The 20,039-nt window shown below is 44.4% G+C and overlaps 1 protein-coding gene across 2 annotated transcripts in view; it reads right to left on the minus strand.

Moving 5' to 3' along the window:
* The window catches only part of LOC146863693 (uncharacterized), a 395,333-nt gene that overhangs the window by 95,252 nt on the left and 280,042 nt on the right, over positions 1-20,039 (minus strand). The window contains exon 7 of one of the 2 annotated variants that reach the window (XM_085627827.1): positions 13,329-13,492. In XM_085627827.1, coding sequence (XP_085483953.1) covers positions 13,329-13,492 — 164 coding nt within the window. The remainder of the gene's footprint in view (positions 1-13,328; positions 13,493-20,039) is intronic. The other variant, XM_085627828.1, reaches the window with a different exon arrangement.

Here is a 20,039-nt window from a genome sequence, read left to right on the forward strand (position 1 = left end):
GAACTGCCGTAGGAGTGTACGAGTGAAATGTCTTATCATCCGCATTCACCGCAGGAAAAGTAACCCAAGTGAAAAAAAGCTAATAGGAAAATGAAGCATTGGCACTCACTACAAAGATAATCGACATTCCATTGTCCGGTACCCTGAACTGTGTCAAATGACGCCGGAGAGGTGCACGACTATGCGCTGCAATAGCAACTTCAGCCATAAGAACGCAGAGAAGAAAAACAATCTATATTAAACCGTAGGACACAAAGGGGTAGTAATTCAAAATGAACTCTTTTCAATTGTCAAGCTTGAGTGAACCTATAATTCAATTACATAGGTAGGTTTAAACCGTCACCCCCATTAACCGGAAACAAGAGTGAGGGTGTTGTGGACAAATATAAGCACAACTAAGGCGTCTCAATCATAAGATCAAAACGTTAGGTGCACCATGTTGTGGAAATATGGATTTTTCTGATCAGTTATGTCCCCTATCTTAGACCCCAACGGTTCCATGTATATGTTACAAGTACATGTATGTTCCCTCCAGTTCCAGTTATGAAGACGCAAACACATGTGCGTCCACCGTCAACATGTCCTCTTTCAGATCCGCCATGAATGGGCCGGATATTCGATTCCTAAGTACGAAAGGCCACCGACTTTATATGGCTCAGTTACTCTATTTTGCAGTTCAGGCGAGTAGGCCCTGAATGCTACCATCAAGCCTTTCCCTGCTTTCTACCTCTGACAGCTCCAGTCTGAGCTCGCATCTGTATCCATGAACTTTGTCCTACTCCCTGCGCGGCCAACGGTGCCTGACTCGGCCTGTCTGCTTGCCAAAAACTGTATTTCACCTTCAAGATTATCTGCTCCGCTCCTCATCCAATGCATTTCTGTCTAGTAGTTTAAGTAAACATCCTTCTAGCTACCGAGCAAAGGGCCCGGCTTCTCTGTCTTCATGCAAGTAATTCATGGCCCTGTTACCATGGAAGATTTCTGCCCCTCGCATCTCATGTAGACACTCAGACGCTTGTACACGCACTCACAGTCAGTATAGAATAGATTTTGTTTGAGAGACCTTTCCTTTTGGATCACATAGTTCTTTAAACATAGGATGTTAGATATGATTTGGGATTAGGTTGACTTGACCCCCCAGACTTTTTGTCTCCACATGTAGAGCTAAATGTCAAGTCCCCTTCACCCCCTAGTTGCACATCAATCACACGTCATGCCGCTGCGCGCGCATCTCTGCCAAATATTTCTGCTGACATTGTGAAATTCTTTCATGGAACCACCCATTGTGACATCATACCTAATGACGTTTTTAGTTACGCCCAGTTACGCCTATTTTAGTTACGCATGTATGTCTTTATCTCTGTTATCAATTGTTACGCCTCCTGCATCTGTTTCACTGTAATGCCTCTTCTATAAAAATGATTACTTGTCAATAATGTATTGCCCTTCACTTCCTGAACCTCCGTGGTGATGGAATATGAAGCCCACAATTCGAATTGTTATTGGAATAAAGCCCGTTCCGAACCTCTAATACCACGGATTCTGCCTCTTATTTTACTGAGTTATTTTTACTAATTTTCCGCATCAAATTAAGCCCGGTAATTAAATTATTTACCAGATAATTGGCGCCCGAACAGGGACACTTTCTCATCTCACGCGCCGGAGGTGCGTTGCAGGCCCGGTCTCCTGCCACAGCTGGACGGACAACAACGCGTACCAGCAGGATTTCCTGTATCTCCCTCCGGTCAAGCGGGGGCGACTGAGGCTGCGATCAACACCCAGACGAGGCGGTGAGAAGTGCGAAGTATCCCGACCAGAGCCTAGCTGAGAGAGCAAGATCCGAGGTATACAGAGGCCCACCAGGTTCCGAAGTCCCGATGTTCCGAAGTTCCGAGTCGAGTCCAGTCCGGTCCAGTTCAGTTCAGTTCCGTTCCGAGGCCTTCCGTTCCGAGCTACCCGGTGAGTACCATTGCCGGGGAGGCGTTCTGACGTGCACATAGGTTGTGCCGGTCAAGACGGGTTTGGGTACACAAATCCGGTCTGCACTGTTTCAGCAGTGTATCTGTACTGTTTAGCAGTATATCTAGTATGTCGAGTATGCTAAGTGACTAGTTCCCTAATGGCCATCGTTATTGTTCGTTAACTGTTAAATGTTAAATGTTAAATGTTAAATGTTAAATATTTTAAATACGTTCTGCATATTGTGGGGTGAATGACTGTTCATTATTGTTCATTATTTTGTTTAGTTGTATTAAGTGTGTTTAAGATTAAGTATCAGATCAGTTCTCAAACATGCCGCTCTTTTCAAAGTTAAGACAGATCAAAACTAGAAAAGGGGTACTCGAAGAAGCTTTTCCCATTCCTCCTAGGGACACTCCAGGGTACTTCATGTATCATAAACATGGCCTAGACGCCGTATTATTTCTTGATTTATGGGTAGACTACACCAAGGAATTACCAGAAAATCAGAGATGGCCCGCAGCTGGGACCTGGGATGCAGAGTGCATCATGAAAGTAGAGGAAGAATTATGGAAAAAGAAAGCTAGACAGTCACAGAAAGATGCCATTGAATTATGGCGTAAAGAATCCCATAGACGTACAGAAAAAGCACTCAGACAGGAAGAGAAAAGTAAGGAAAATTCAAATAAAGTCCGAGAAAATCTATTAATTGAAGAAGGTACACGAGTAAAATCAGAACAAGTAGACAGACAAAGAAATGCCCTTATGAATGGTATGTACCCACTTCTGGCCGAAGGGTTACCTAAGGCTACTCCGGAAATACCAAAAGACTTGCCACCCCCATTGTTTCCAATAAAAGTACACCCCAAAGGGCATCCCAGAACGGCAGAAGATGTTTTCCTTTCCTCTTATTTAGATGACGCAGCTCCCGAGTATGTTAATACCGCACCACATAGACCGCCTGCCGAGGGGGTTCAACGCCAAGACCCTCCGTCTGTACCTCCGCAACAACAAACTCCGACACAAGTTCCGGCAAGCACATCTGTTTCTACAGCTCTTCCCACACCTATGGTTGCTGTATCACGTTCAACAAATCCTTTCACACCCAGCACCCCAGGCGGTGCTACCGGAGGTACAACAAACATTTTTTCCACGCCACCCAGAATAAATAAACTTTCCTTTCAAGAATTAGCACACCAACGTACGCCCAAACTAGTAACTCCCGACATGCTTAAGGAACTTCTAGTAGATTGTAGATATGACCCTGTGCCCGGCAAAGAGGACGAAATGCTGCTGGCATCATTACGTATCCGACGAGCTGCAATATATCTAGCGAGGCTACCAGGAATGACTACACATTTAGAAAATATATATCACTTTGTCCAGTCAGGGCGAGATTCTGAAAGTATTAACCGAGCCATGGAATTCCAGAAAGTGGAGATACAGGGGGAACTGTTACGTTTCCTCATAAATTGTGTGATCAGAAATCAAGACCGGCCTGGGGTAAATCCGGAAGCAATGCGAATTCTTACCACATGGAGCCGGAATATATCAGAAGGGAGACATGATAGGCAGTTAAGTATAGTAGCTATGTGCCGAAAGATCCGCAAAGAAATTGAACGAATACACGAAGAGAGATTAGAGATAGACGAGCCTGAACAAAATAGAAGGGAAGAGGAAGAGTCAGGATCGCCAACAGGACACGTAGACACGGTGGCTTATGTAGGTAGAGGAAGATTTTCTAATAATACTAGATGCTGTAATGATTCGATACGTCCGACACGTCCAGAAAGTAGCAGACATTACCAAACCCCTATAATCAATATAAGATCTCCCGAACACTTATTTCAAGCCGCTGACAACCTACTTCGAGAACGAAGAGGACATCAAATACTTGATTCATTGGACGAAGAAGAATTAGCCAGATCAGCAGTACTATGGGCTGAGAGTCCCGGAAAATACAGTGATGATACACTAGCACACACGTTTTTGAACCTTACTCCAGACGAACAGCGTTTAGCTGGTATATACATGATTCAACATCTCCTTATATTATATAAAAACCAACACTCCGATCCTGGTCCTTTACCTGATATATTGACAGAATTACTCACGAATAAATGGAGAGGTTCAGGTACTGATTTAATTAGAGAAATACTAGAATCCAGAAACCAGTATATTCTTTTCGTATGCCCAGAACATGTCTCACTGCCCATCAAGGAAAGAACGATGTATCATATGGATAGACAGAATCCTTTACGCGAAGTGCACCCAATAAAAGGAGATGACAATCATTTTAAACGTGTATTTGTATACACACCCATATCCAAAATGGAACTATTAGAAATGAAGAAAGTGGTACCCAGTCATGACAAAGACCCAGCGGGTTTCCACCGTGAGATTAAAGACATGCTACTCATGGGAGAATATACCTACCCCGACATTATGAAAATATTAAAAGTATTAATGCCGGCTGGCATTTACGAAAAACTTAAAGAAAAAGATTGGGAGGTGGGAGACCAAAATATAGATTGGACAGCATTAGAAACCGAAGAGGAGGCCCGAGGTGCAGGTTCAGGGCTTGGGGAAAAGACTAAAATGCTACCAGGTTTACTAGTACAGGTACTGCCACGTTTATTAACTACGAAAAAGGAAGACTGGGGTGCAATCTCAGCCTGTAAACAAAAGCAAGATGAAGACACTAGTGATTTCTACGCCCGATTCGAAAAATGTTTCGGTATAAATAGTGGTATAAAAGCAAATAGCGAATCATATCCACATCTGTTTGTGACAAAATTAGTTGAAAATTCCCTGCCCCAAGTTAAGAATAGAGTATTGAAATTTGAGAGTACCTGGCAAGGTAACACTCCGTCACAAATGTTACAAATGTTACAGTATCATCACAATAGAATTAGAGAGGAACAAGAACATGAACAAAGACGAATGAAAGACACGAAAATGAAAATGCTAGTTGCCCAGACAGTTCCAGCTGACGGTCATAAAAAGGGTATGACACAGTCCAGTGATTCAGCAGGTTCTGTGAAAGGGACATGCAACTATTGTAAGCAGCCAGGTCATTATATACACGATTGTCCAGTCTTGAAACATAATATCGCCATAGGTATAACAAAGGAAAGACCACGGCCACCTAGACAGGATCAGAACCAACAACAGTCTATGCCAGCTCAACAACAGTCCATGCCAGCTCCACAACAGTCCATGCCAGCTCCACCACCGCAGCCTATTACTGCAACACAAAACACGACACGACAGATGTACCAGTATGCACAATATGACTATCCTGATTATCAACGATACGCATGAAACAGCCTAGAGAGGGAAGTTGGCTTACCCCTTATCGAGGTCCCTGTAGATCAAGAGGGACCTTATGTACATAGTGAACTATTAGGCCAAGACAGAAAATTTTTACTTGATACAGGGGCAAGCAGAACGACAATACGACGTAGTGAAGTTCCAGGGGCACCCCTCTCAGGCTCACAGAATATTTCCCTTGGCTTTTCAGGAAAACCTATCATTAATGAAGTATCACAGCCTCTTCCACTTACGATTGGTCCCTTGACACGAACCACAGATTTATTGCTTACTAAATCATGTCCAGAAAACCTGTTAGGTATAAAAACATTGAAAGCTCTAGGAGCTATAATATGTTGCTCTCCGGAAGGAGTAAGATTGTTTTTACGTGATTTCAAAGGGCACTATGTGTCCAGAGACATGGATCACCGACTGCAGAATTTACCTATACATTTATGGGCACAAGGCCCTACAGATGTTGGTTGCATGAACATTACACCATATCGAGTCACATTAAAGACAGGAGTAGTACTACCACGAATGCGACAATACAAGTTACCCCCAGATGCTGTAGTGGCTTTACTGCAAATCATTGACGAGCTTATTGCCCAAGGAGTGGTTGTGGAAACCGACTCCAATGTATGTAATTCCCCGATAATTCCGATTCTTAAACGAACTGATCCAAAGGCCCCGCCAGTATATCGATTAGTTATTGATCTGCACGAGCTAAACAAATGCATTGTACCACAAATCCCTGTGGTCCCAGACATCTCGTCATTACTGACAGCCATTGATTCCAAAGCAACGTTCTTTACTGTAATTGATCTCAAGAATGCCTTTTTCAGCGTCCCAATAGATCCGGAAAGCCAATACTTGTTCGGATTCAGTTTAAATGGACGAAGTTTTAAATTCACACGCGCACCTCAAGGATTTACAGAAAGCCCCAGCATCTATAGCCAAGCACTGAAACGAGAACTTGACAGTATACACATGCCAGTCAACACTGCACTGCTTCAATATGTCGATGATCTGCTGATCACCGCCCGAAGCGAACCTGAATGTGAAAAAGCATCACTGACGGTTTTACAATTTCTGGCCGAAAAGGGGCACAAGGTGTCCCCTTCTAAGCTGCAATTCTGTGTCCAGCGAGTTGTTTACCTTGGGCACTCGCTGTCCAAGGAGGGAAGACAGCTTACACCTGATCGCATCCAGTTAATTGCTAACATGCCAATACCCAAGACACAAAAGGAGGTGCGGGCTTTTATAGGCCTCACTTCATATTGTAGGCAGTGGATCCCTCAGTATGCATTTCTAGCAAAACCACTCATTCAGCTGACAACACATGAGGCGGCCACATCGACTGTCCTCCCTTGGACTCAGGAACACACACAAGCTTTTGAAAGCTTAAAGACAGCTTTATGTCAAGCACCTGTTCTAGCAACACCATGTTACAGTAAACATTTTACACTCTTTGTTACAGAACGCGAAGGTACTGCCTTGTCAGTACTCACTCAGGAACAAGCAGGATCACACAAACCATGTGCCTATTTTTCCAGTACATTAGATCCCGTAGCTCAGGCTTTGCCTGCGTGCCTGAAATCAGTGGCAGCGACAGCTTTAGCAATCAGACAAAGCGATGCCATAGTGTTAGGACATCCATTGACAGTACAAGTACCACATGCAGTAGAGGTTCTTGTGAACCGAACGCAAACACAACACTTGACTATAGCAAGACTTACCGGTTATGAATTGACATTGTTTCAGCCACACATAGAAATCAGACGTTGTAATACATTGAATCCTGCCACACTTTTGCCAGTAAACGGAACAGACCCACTAGCACATGATTGTATTGAAGTTATTACTATCACGACGAAACCTAGACAAGACTTGACAGATGTCCCATTGTCAGATCCAGACCTGACGTTGTATGTAGATGGTTCATGCATGAGAACAAGTGCAGGAGAGTTAGTGGCCGCGTATGCAGTCACAACAGACACTGAAGTCATCGAAACAAATTGTATAAACACCTTGTCAGCTCAAGCAGCAGAGCTCACTGCTCTGACACAAGCCTGTATTCAAGCCACAAATAAGAAAGTCAACATATACACTGACTCACGTTATGCATTCGGAGTTGTACATGACTTCGGCGTGCTGTGGCGAGAGAGAGGTTATTTAACTTCTCACGGTGCCCACATTCAGCACGGACCCCTTATTCATGCCCTATTAGACGCAATTCATCTACCCACTGCAATATCGATTATGAAATGCAAAGCTCATACGAAAGTTACTGATATCATTTCTCAAGGCAATGATCTAGCTGACAGAACAGCTAAACAGACTGCTCAAATTCACACATCCGACATGACAAAGACAATAGTTCCGACACCAACACATTGCATGATGGTTAAGGATCCCGCTCTTGACGTAGTTGACATACAGACACATGCTACACCAGACGAAATAAAGAAATGGACTGAATTAGGAGGGATCCAAACGGACCAAGGATGGATGACGAAGGAAAAATCTGTATGGTTTCTTCCTGACTCTATGGTTCAAGTTATCATTAATACAATACATAGTCCAGCGCACCTAGGAGAGAAAGCTATGCTAGACAGCATTCAACACATTTGGTTCAACAAACATTTACGAGCAGCTGCTAAACAAAAAGTCCGTACCTGTATGATATGTTGTCAGTTTAACCCAGGTAAAAGCATTCCCGTAGAACAGGGTGGATTTCAGCCTCCTGATCACCCTTTCGAAGTCCTCCAGATGGATTACATCCAGATGGAACGATGTCGAGGATTCAAATATGTTCTCGTAGTTGTCTGTGCTCTTTCCCGTTGGACCGAAGCCTACCCAGTTTCAGATTACACTGCCCCGACTACTGCCAAACAGTTAGTTCGAGAATTCTTCCCACGGTACGGTTTACCACGTGTTGTCTACTCAGATAACGGCCAGCCGTTCTCATCCGAACTAATGAAACACGTTTCACTTTTGTTAGGCTATCAATGGAAGTTTCACTGTGTCCGACACCCCGAGGCAGCAGGTCTCGTGGAACGACATAATCAAACTCTGAAAATTAGATTGTCAAAAATATGTAGAGAGAAAGGTGTTGATTGGGTAGTAGCCTTACCAGTTGCACTCTTTTACATGAGAATGGTAGCGCACTCTCGAACAGGGCTATCCCCTTATGAGGTGATCTTTGGCAGACCACCAAATATGTGGGGGACGCCTATACCCCGTAAAATAACTGATGTTGACTGTAATATGCTGACAGATTACCTGGCTTCCTTGATGTCTGCACTACAATCTTGTCGTTCACAGGTAGCTGCAGCCTTTCCCGACAACACCGAGGTGAAACCCCATGACGTAGTTCCCGGGGACCTGGTGTTAGTGCGGAATTTTGACCGGAAGACTCAGCTGGATCCTAGGTGGAAATCGCCTCAACTTGTACTGCTCACCACGAGGACAGCCGTGAAGATCGAAGGTCGCAAAGGATGGTTACATTCAAGTCATATCAAGAAATTTCATGGACTACCGTCTGATGTAAACGTTACACCTTGCGTGTCTTCACCGATTGACTCAAAGCTCCCTTTGGTTGAACAAAGCGACAAGGAACTATACAAACTAAAATTACGGTCTAATAAGTCAGACAATTTGATTGTTTAAGTCCTCTCCAAGGTGAATCGGTTGAATTTGTCTCTGACATGTATCCCCTAGACCTGAATAGAGAAAGAAACCGAAAGATGCAGTTGAAAAAGCATGCGTACTGTAAATCACTGCGTAGTCATTGCACAGTGACGTTATTAATTTTGTTTTTCTTAAGTCTTCTAATCATCGCGACAAGTATACTGTTGCACATATATTATCCTATTTCTAAACGTGTTTACAATGTTACTGCTGAACATTCCTTTAGTGAATTACCCCCGCATGAGTTGTCCTATAGATTTGCGCTGCGCAATAACACTTTCATTAGTATGTTACATCATTCCCATCAGACTAGCAATGCTACCAATTGTTGGATATGTGGCCGACTCCCTCCCTATCAGAACTATAAGGGAATTCTGCCTCTCTTTCCATATCCGTTTACACAAAATGGCTCCTGTGGAGCATGGTTTAGTTTAATTAATTCCTTAGATTCAAACTCAGTAGTTTATCAAGACAATTGGGTATGGGGAAACCTGAACCTAGTTTTACTCAAAGTTTGCTACCCTGACAAGGAGGGACATCCCAAAAGAACAGGAACTGATCTAGAAAATGAAGTATATGGATTAGGGAATTTTACGCTTAATCTCATGATCCTGAATGTTGAATCCGAAGCTGCACCAAGCTTGCCCGCTATGTCAGTATTTCCAGTTAAAGGTGAATTATGCGTAAGAAAGAATGGTTCAATACATATGGGCCATAGTAAATGCACCACTGTGATAGAATTTAATGATCAAGGCAAATCTACATTTAGAGCTTCTCGCCATTCCTACTTCATATGTGGTCAGACTGCATATATACGTCTGCCTCTAGATTGGGATGGTATCTGTTACATCGCATTTCTTTTGCCACCTGTTTTCCTAGCCCCTCCTGATTATCACAGAAATACTCACTTAGTGCACAATAGAGAACGGAGAGATCTCCCAATTGTCGACTACACTGAGACGGCATGGGAAAAATATACAGATTTTAATAAAGGTCTCTTTCCCTATATAGGTACAGTTAGCAATAGTAAACTGATACGTAGATTAACTAGGACCCTTGAAGCCGTAGTAAATGAAACTATTTCCGCCTTAGGCAACTTGACAGAGGAGCAGTCTGCGATGAGGATCGTTGTTCTTCAAAATCGTCTTGTCCTCGACGTCATCCTGGCCGATAGGGGCGGAGCTTGTAGGGTCATCGGATCAAGTTGCTGCGTATTCATCCCAGAAAATTCGCCATCTGTATATAAAGCTATAACCCGCCTTCATAAGATTGTAAACCAGATACACCAGAATCCAGGCACCTGGACTTGGTCCGGTTGGTTTTGGAGTGTATTGTCAGCCTGGGAATGGAGGGTCCTATCCTTCCTAGGTATTGGCTTTCTCATACTATTCAGTTGCTGCTTATGCCTGCAATGTGGACCAGCGATTTGTGGTCTGTGTGCCACATCGTGTATTCCACATCAAGGTTTTCACTCAAGATCCCGAAAGAAGAAAGAAGAACAAATGATGCTATATGAACAGATCGATGGATTAATGAAGATTGATATCTCCTAAGGGCCAGTAGGGGACAAGGAGGGAATGTGGAAATATGGATTTTTCTGATCAGTTATGTCCCCTATCTTAGACCCCAACGGTTCCATGTATATGTTACAAGTACATGTATGTTCCCTCCAGTTCCAGTTATGAAGACGCAAACACATGTGCGTCCACCGTCAACATGTCCTCTTTCAGATCCGCCATGAATGGGCCGGATATTCGATTCCTAAGTACGAAAGGCCACCGACTTTATATGGCTCAGTTACTCTATTTTGCAGTTCAGGCGAGTAGGCCCTGAATGCTACCATCAAGCCTTTCCCTGCTTTCTACCTCTGACAGCTCCAGTCTGAGCTCGCATCTGTATCCATGAACTTTGTCCTACTCCCTGCGCGGCCAACGGTGCCTGACTCGGCCTGTCTGCTTGCCAAAAACTGTATTTCACCTTCAAGATTATCTGCTCCGCTCCTCATCCAATGCATTCCTGTCTAGTAGTTTAAGTAAACATCCTTCTAGCTACCGAGCAAAGGGCCCGGCTTCTCTGTCTTCATGCAAGTAATTCATGGCCCTGTTACCATGGAAGATTTCTGCCCCTCGCATCTCATGTAGACACTCAGACGCTTGTACACGCACTCACAGTCAGTATAGAATAGATTTTGTTCGAGAGACCTTTCCTTTTGGATCACATAGTTCTTTAAACATAGGATGTTAGATATGATTTGGGATTAGGTTGACTTGACCCCCCAGACTTTTTGTCTCCACATGTAGAGCTAAATGTCAAGTCCCCTTCACCCCCTAGTTGCACGTCAATCACACGTCATGCCGCTGCGCGCGCATCTCTGCCAAATATTTCTGCTGACATTGTGAAATTCTTTCATGGAACCACCCATTGTGACATCATACCTAATGACGTTTTTAGTTACGCCCAGTTACGCCTATTTTAGTTACGCATGTATGTCTTTATCTCTGTTATCAATTGTTACGCCTCCTGCATCTGTTTCACTGTAATGCCTCTTCTATAAAAATGATTACTTGTCAATAATGTATTGCCCTTCACTTCCTGAACCTCCGTGGTGATGGAATATGAAGCCCACAATTCGAATTGTTATTGGAATAAAGCCCGTTCCGAACCTCTAATACCACGGATTCTGCCTCTTATTTTACTGAGTTATTTTTACTAATTTTCCGCATCAAATTAAGCCTGGTAATTAAATTATTTACCACAATGTTGCAGGGATTCTGCTCATGCACAGAACTATGCGCAGGAAACCAGGACCTCAGTGAATTGTGGTGTACCAAAAAACTCACCTCAGTACCCAGAACCCCTATCCGACTAGCATTATTGTCTCATTTGTTCTCTGTATCATATCGAAGCTACCAATGATTAGAAAACCCAGAACAAGCGACTTAGAGTACTATCAGGAATGGTGGGAATCAAGAACACCTTTTCGTTATTATTCTCATATCAGTCCACAACGTGAGTAATCAGAGACACGGAAAGGTTTCAAATTACAATTCCATAAAAAAAAGGGAGAAATCATATTATAATGGTAGTGGAACCAGGTCCTATAATGCTTTGTGTACCACCCTCCCTTGGCTAATAAGCTAGTTTTATATAATAATAGAAGGTCTTTAGGTTTGAATGGGGAACCCCATACCTCCAAGATCAACTTAGGTGAATCACATCACAGGATCATCAATGCTCTCTGTGTCTGGAAAGGTTTTCTCCAAGAGTGCCAGCATCATGCATGCAATGCAATATTAAAGTCACCCGAGTTTCAGATATTTGCAGCTGTGTGCTTGTTGTGTCTAGAGCGTGGGACAATCAACCTGAATTCAACAGCATACATTGTTCTTTGACCTTGACGGTTTCTACACACAGTGTTCAGACTAAGGTCGCGGTGCACGTCTAGGGATGAGAAAAACAGACCGTTCTCATGTGAAGAAAAAAAAAGCAAGCAGCTTTACTTATCATAACAGCTACCTGTAGTGTCATGTGCAAAAGCAGCAAAGTGGCAAGATGGCGTTAACATCTAAAACGCTTATGCTAACATAGCAATGTGTGCAGGCAAAACCCTGTCTCCACTACAATGAAGCCTTGAAGACTGAACACATATCACTTAGCACACTAACTCGGCACAATAGCTCATCAATTAGCACTGTAACACATTTTAACAATATGTAAAGCAAGAAGAAACAAGACAAATTGGCAATTACACTTCTCAGAAACTGAAAATACAGGGGCTAATATACAAGCCCCATGCTCTGCATGAACATCACTTTTAATAACTCTCTGGCAGCAAACACTACAGTGCCAGTTCTACAAAGCCACGTAAAGATACCCTGCATGGCTTTTCCTGGCCTCACACTGCAATAGGAAGGCATGCCATGGGAGTTACAGTGGGTGTTCCAAAATAACACCCATGGCCTTTGACACATTCCCAGATGTACTACATGCTGTAAACCTGGGAATGCATCAAAACCCTTGACCTCCACAGGGGTGGCGTAAAGGTTGTTTTTGTGAAGGAAGGTGTCCCTTCCTACACAAGAACAACCTGATTTCAATGCAGGCACTCCTGCACCATGATGTAAGTGTGCAATGACACAAGGCAGCCATTTGTGCACCAGCGCAGTGAAAGAGGACAAGAATGCACCATCTCTCATAGATACAGCACATTCCTGTCCTTTTCTTTTGACGCAGCGCCGTGCAGCAAATTGACATGCATTGCTGCCCTGCTTCCAATTGTTGTAAATAAGCTGCACAGATTCTTTCTTGCCCTTCGTCTACCAGTTCATACTACCTCCTTAAACCTTCAGTGTCCATGTAATTACCTTCAGGGTGCCATCTTGTGATTTGACCACTGCGAGTTTCGCATGCTTTGATGTGCAGTCCTTGTCGCCAGCATCTCTGTTTTTCCCTTTTTCAGAAAAGAAGTAACATTTTCCACGAATCAGAACCCATTCTAAGGGACAATATTTATAATAGCCTGTACCTCCTGTGGAAAAAACAAAAACATATTGGGTACCCATATTTGAAGACAGTGCCCCCACTTTTATCTGTCAGTGTAGCAGCTTCCCCCCCTGTGTTTCGGACCTGAAGGGGCCATTAAAGAATCACGGGACATCCAACCCCCACTATCTCTTCCTACTACAGCAGGGCCATCAGCACACCCTCATTTGTAAGGAATTGGCATAGGGCACTGACGCAAGGCTTCTGTCAGCACTGCCCTTTGCCAAAGTGAAAGGGCAGGGATGCATTGTATTTATGAAATACAGTGCATTCCTGTACTTTCTCCTTGCACGGGTGCACAATTTGCTGCTAGTGCCAATGCAGGCACCATGGTGGTAGGATGTCTGCATTGCAAACAAAATTAGACATGTTCCTGCACAACTATCTCAAGAGGCATTTTCCTCTTTCTATGTGTCCTGCAAAATGCAGCACACATGGAAAAAGGAAGAAACAAGGAAAAATAAAAATAAAATACAAATATTTCTCCTCGTTACACCTGCCCTGGGGAGGTGTAAGGTTTTGGAGCTTCCCTAGGTTTATGTGATTTAGTAAATCTGGGAAGGCGTCAAACTCCCTGGGTAATGCATGGAACACCCACTGCAACACCCATAGAACACCTCCTGAATGCATGGAACACCCACTGCAACACCCATAGAACACCTCCTGAGCGCAGGGTAAAGCAATGCAGCAATTTGAGCTGCCTTGCCTTAATCCATAACTATGACGACATTGTAAGCCACACAAAGACGCTTTCCATGGCCTCATAGATATGGTTGAAAGGTTTGCAAAAAATAGTTCCACACAACGGCGGACACAGTGACCGCACTACCCTGTGAAGTTCCCTTGTTGTTTTCGAAAGAAGTAGTCAATCTGGTTGAGTGTGCACAAAAACCACTCCAGCACTTGCCGTCGTTGAGTGCCAACTGCTATAAAGATAAATAAGAAAGTCTGATTTGTGGAGTGGTGCACCACTCGATGTTTAAGACAAGCGGTAGTTAATTAGTCCATGAGTCTTGTGATTTAAAAGACCGGAATAATTCTTTATTTTTCAAAAATGTTAGCCAACGTGTTTCGTTCATGAGAATGAACTTCTTCAGGACATGCGTATCAACTCCTGGTAAAGGAAAACGATAGTGTAGGGTGGTAGTCCGGGCTGCACGGGCCACCTTAATAAGGGCCGATGTGCGCTAAGTTTGGTATTGAGGCTGAGAGTAGAGCTGTCCGCTTCAGTGTGAAGAGTGGTCACCCTACATGGATTAATTAACTACCGCTTGTCTTAAACATCGAGTGGTGCACCACTCCACAAATCAGACTTTTTATGGTTGAAAGGTTTGCACCACCGGCAGGGACGGACTGACCCTAGCAGATATCGGGTATTTTCCCAGTGGCCCAGAAGGCAGGGAGACGGTTTTGTATGACTGGTGGGGGCATTTATTCTTACTGGGGGACGGTTTTGCAGCAGTGCTGTAATATTAGCCCCCCTGTAACAATAGCAGCAGCAGTGTTCCCCATCTGTTTACCCCCTCCACTCACCCCCGGGGACAGCCAGACCTAATTGCCAGGGCTGGTTTGCATTCTCTCATAAATAAGCCCCCTGTTGCAGGAACAGCTGTGAGCATGATTGGCACAAGCTTAGTGCAAATGTGCAGCAACTTTCAAGCCTCGAAGAGTACACCTGAGGGAATCTGAGAGGAGGTCAGTGGCAAGCATCTGAGAGAAGGTCAGTGGCAAGCATCTGAGAGGAGGTCAGTGGCAAGCATCTGAGAGGAGGTCAGTGGCAAGCATCTGAGAGGAGGTCAGTGGCAAGCATCTGAGAGAAGGTCAGTGGCAAGCATCTGAGAGGAGGTCAGTGGCAAGCATCTGAGAGGAGGTCAGTGGCAAGCATCTGAGAGAAGGTCAGTGGCAAGCATCTGAGAGGAGGTCAGTGGCAAGCATCTGAGAGGAGGTCAGTGGCAAGCATCTGAGAGAAGGTCAGTGGCAAGCATCTGAGAGAAGGTCAGTGGCAAGCATCGGAGAGAAGGTCAGTGGCAAGCATCTGAGAGAAGGTCAGTGGCAAGCATCAGAGAGAAGGTCAGTGGCAAGCATCTGAGAGAAGGTCAGTGGCAAGCATCTGAGATCTGACATCTGTTTCAGATTTCCCAACTGTTGCATGACACTTACCCCAATTCAAGTGCCTGCCTTCCTGGAGAAAGTTCTGATGCTGATCCAACTACCGTCTGCAGCCAATCTCCAGCCAAAAGCACACTTCAAGAGAGCTGTCTCATCAAGAGACAGGACTTTTCACAACCACAGACCCACTTCTTTCGATTGTGTTCACCCTGTTTGCCAGTGTTACCTTCTCGAGGATTGTATGATCTCTGATTAATTGTGGGTATAACATCTATTTAAGGGTTAGCAAAAACAAGGGGAGAACAACCATGTTGTGGCATTTTGGACAACTCTTCTGTCGGCCAACACCATGCTATCTTGAGTCATGTGCCTAATATTGACCTGTCTTTGATATTATCAGCTGAGATTTAATATGTACCACACGCTGATGTCATTGGAAGCACCTTGAGCTGTTACTGGGACCACTTTGATACTGTTATCAGAGCAGCACCGAGGTTTGAATGGGCAACTCTGCAAAATCAGCATGAACCAGGGGGCGTAAGGGGATGTAGAAAAAAGAAAAAGACACCACCCTCATCGTCTCTCCTCCGCGTTTGCCGAACAGGAAGCAGCCAAGCTCCCCCGAGCCAATCAAAACGCTGCAATGCAGTGTTATGATTGGCTTCCCTCAGCTTTGTGATTGGTCTGAGCGCTGTGACTGGGGTTCTGGGCATGTTCTCCAAACAGCCTGGGTGGAGAACATCACCTTCCCCCTCACCTCCCGCCCCACCACCCCAGATCTCTTCTGGCAGTGCCATCAAGTCCTGTCCTCCGTCCAAGGATACCATCAAATATCATAACATTAAATATTGGTAACACAGTTGGTACAGCTGATTAACGCTTAAAGCTGAAAACTGTAGTACTGAGCACTATAAATAAAACTGCATTTTATAACTTACATTTCTCACAAAATGACCTGTAAGCCATGCCCTTGCATCCTTGCACTGGCATACCCTAATTCACAGGTGTTACTAAAAGGAAGTCAGAATGGAACCCCCGAACCCAAGCGCCGGACCCAATATCAACATTTCTGCTGGTGAATGATAGCCAGAAAAACAAAACACAGGGATTTTCGGTCCTTGATATATATAGTCGAACTGAATTACTGTTACTGTTGTAAACTAAGCGGCAACTCACTTATTACAAAACCCAAACAAAACACTAGCATACAGAACTAGATCATAGACTCCAATGCCCCCTGCCCAGCACCCGACACCCCCCCCCCATTAAAAAAGGCCCCTTTTTCACTTTACAGCAGAAGTTAGGTCACCTAACGATCCGCGCCCTAACTTAACCCCTAAAATCCATGCTTTACTTTCCAGTTTCTGTACAGTAATAATGTCCCAATGTGGGTAAAGAAATGAGGGCACTAGACAGACACCTGCACCAGATCTTATGGTCATATCCATGGTTATACTATTTATTTGCTGTTGAAATGTATGAATTTTAATGTGTTTGGAACAATGGAAACTTTATCATATTTTTCTCTTTAGATGCAAATTGGAAGGACACTTGGTGCCTGCGGGCCTCATTTGAAATGATTTGGTGTAGGGCAGTGCAGCAAGTCTTATCGCTGTGCTGCCCTAGGCCAAATCGAAAGGACAGGAATGCACCATATTTACGAGATATGGTGAGATCCCCGAAGACATGCCAGATTGCTTCCCCTGCCCTGAACTGCCCAAGCCCTCTCCTACCCCGTCATTGCTCACTTTCCCTAAGCTGAGAAAAGAATGTGCAAGCCTTCTCCTGAGTAACACCAAATTGGGGTCCCATTTAGATCCTGCCCCCCCCCACATTCTTCTTTAGGGGGGCAATCCCATACGGGACAACTTGGCCGACCTTATCTCCCTATCTCTTGGAAACGGCCTAGTGCCCAAAGAATGGAAGCATGCAATAGTGAAGCCTCTGCTCAAAATCCCCAACTGGACCCTACATCCATGGGAAACTACCGGCCCATCTCACTGCTACACATTCTGGGAAAAATTGCAGATAAACACGTCAATAGTTCCATTTCGCAATTCCTGGAGGATAATGACATCCTGCACCAGTCTTAGATAGGGTTCCGCCCAGAACACAGTACGGAGTCTGCCCTGCTTGTGATCACAGAGAAGCTAAAATCTATACTCGATCAAGGCAGAGCCGCTGCAATTCTGCTCTTAGACTTAAGAGCGGCCTTCGATACTGTAGAGCACGCGATCCTCATTCACAGGCTCAAAGAGATTGGGATCGAGACATTGCCAACCAATGGGTGCCCTAGTTCCTGAATAACAGATCTTTCCAGTGTATGGAGGCAGGTATCCTCTCCGATATTTTCACAGCCCCATGCGGAGTACCTCAGGGCTTGTTACTGAGCCCGACCCTTTTTAACATTTACCTAATCCCTCTAGCACACTTGGTACAGGAATTCAGCCTATCTATTGTGTCTTACACTGACAACACTCAGTTGGTGGTTTTGGTGGCAGAAACTCCCAATTTAAACCATCTGCAACTAGTTCAATGCCTGGAAAAAATAGGAACTTGGATGGCCAACTGTAGCCTTAAATTTAATGGGGACAAAATGGAGCTTATGTTCATAGGCAATGGCCCGAGCCCACGTGCTGAGATTAACTGGCCAGGAAATTGGGGACCTCCCCCACTCCTAAAACATCCATAAAAAATCTTGGGATGTGGTTAGACCAAAACCTATCCATGAAAAAAAAATTTGGCCATCTGTTTCGGCATTATACGAATGATCTGTAAAATCCTGAGCATAATCCCAGAAAAATCTAGAAAGACCGTGTTACAGGCTCTTGCGGTCTCGCGACTGGATTACGGCAACTCTTTGTACCTCGGCTCTCCCAAATATGTCACAGACAGGCTGCAGGTAGTCCAGAACGCAGCAGCCAGAATGCTTCTCAAGATTCCCAGACATGAATCAGTTAGATCACCCCAGTAGAAGCTGCATTGGCTACCAATCAAATCCAGGGTTAAATTCAAGTCCCTCTGTTTGGCCCACAAAGCCATGCATGGGAGAGCCCCAACCATGTTAAAATCCTTGGTCTCCCCGTATGCTCCCAGCAGGTGCTTAAGGTCAGGAGCCAGCTTCCTGATGAACACCCCAAAGATCAGGTAAGCAAGATGGGGTGAAAGAGCCTTTTCACACCTTGTCCCAAATCTTTGGAATGCAATGGACCCAACACTAAGACTTATCAAGAATGAACAGTGTTTCAGAAAAAAACTCAAAACCTGGGTGTTCCCATGAGACCTCACACCTCACACTATGTCTGCTCCTGTCGGCAGCGATGGGAAGCCTGCGGCCAGACATGCGCTTTATCAATCCCTTAAAACTAAACATAATCCCATCCTCTTTTCAAGACGTTCTAGTAACTTCTCATGGTTAACTGTGTAGCACGCCGATGGTAGGTCCAGAAGAATTAAGGGATGTGTTTTGTCTTGGTCTAGGGCCAGAAGGGCGTCATCTACTGTGTGGAGAATAGTAGTTTCAGTGCTGTGATCTGGCTTGAAGCCTGATTGGCATACGTCTAGCAGGTTGAATTTTGCGATGTGTTGGCTAAGCTGCTGTTGCACGCATTTCGCGAGAACTTTAACTAGTTTAATGGATGCTAGGATTTTCGAGATGATATGGTCATCATATAGTATGAAGGTAGACCAGTGAGCTTGGTTTTTGGGTGCTGCCTGGTGGAGGTGAGTGGAGACGTTGGTTTGTGTCGCTGGAATTCAGCTTGTTTCTCAGGGAATAGATTTTGGTTGCAAAGAAGGAGGAGAACTCATCACAGTTTATTGTGGATTTACTTACTTCTTGAGCAGTTTTTCCCAGTTTGTTCGATTGTTGTTTTACCATTACAAAGAGCTTGCGAGGTCTATTCTTAGCGTTCTCCAGTTCCTGTCTAAATTTTTTTTTTTATTAAGATCCTTGTAAATCAGGGAATGTGTCAAAACCCATAGGTGTTGTGCGAAAAAATGCCTGCCTGATGCGGTGTAAGGCAACGCAACGACTTGTGCTGAATTGCTTTACACCATATCTACAAGGCCCTGAAAAGCTACGTAAAGAGGCTTTGCGTGGCTTTGGAGACATGTGTCTTCACTCTGCGCTACTGCAGCATCATAAAAAGTGATGCACCAACAGTGCAGGAGGCTTGTAAATATGCCCTTATGTTTCATAACGCCTAGTTCTGTGATAAAAGGGCAATACAAGTCTGGGCTAGGTTTGTGCTAGCGTGCACTTGAGGCTACAGAAGGGGGAACGCTGTGAGTTGCTACTTGCTGAAAAAATTGCACCTTTAATTAATACAATACTTACATTCCATCACTATCGACCAAAGTCACATCTTTTTCGCTTCACAGGAAGTACAATCTTCACCCCATTAGCAACACCCACCCCCTCC

This window comes from Triturus cristatus, chromosome 2_1 (genome assembly GCF_964204655.1).
Source record: "Triturus cristatus chromosome 2_1, aTriCri1.1, whole genome shotgun sequence".
NCBI classification, from domain to species: Eukaryota; Metazoa; Chordata; class Amphibia; order Caudata; family Salamandridae; genus Triturus; species Triturus cristatus.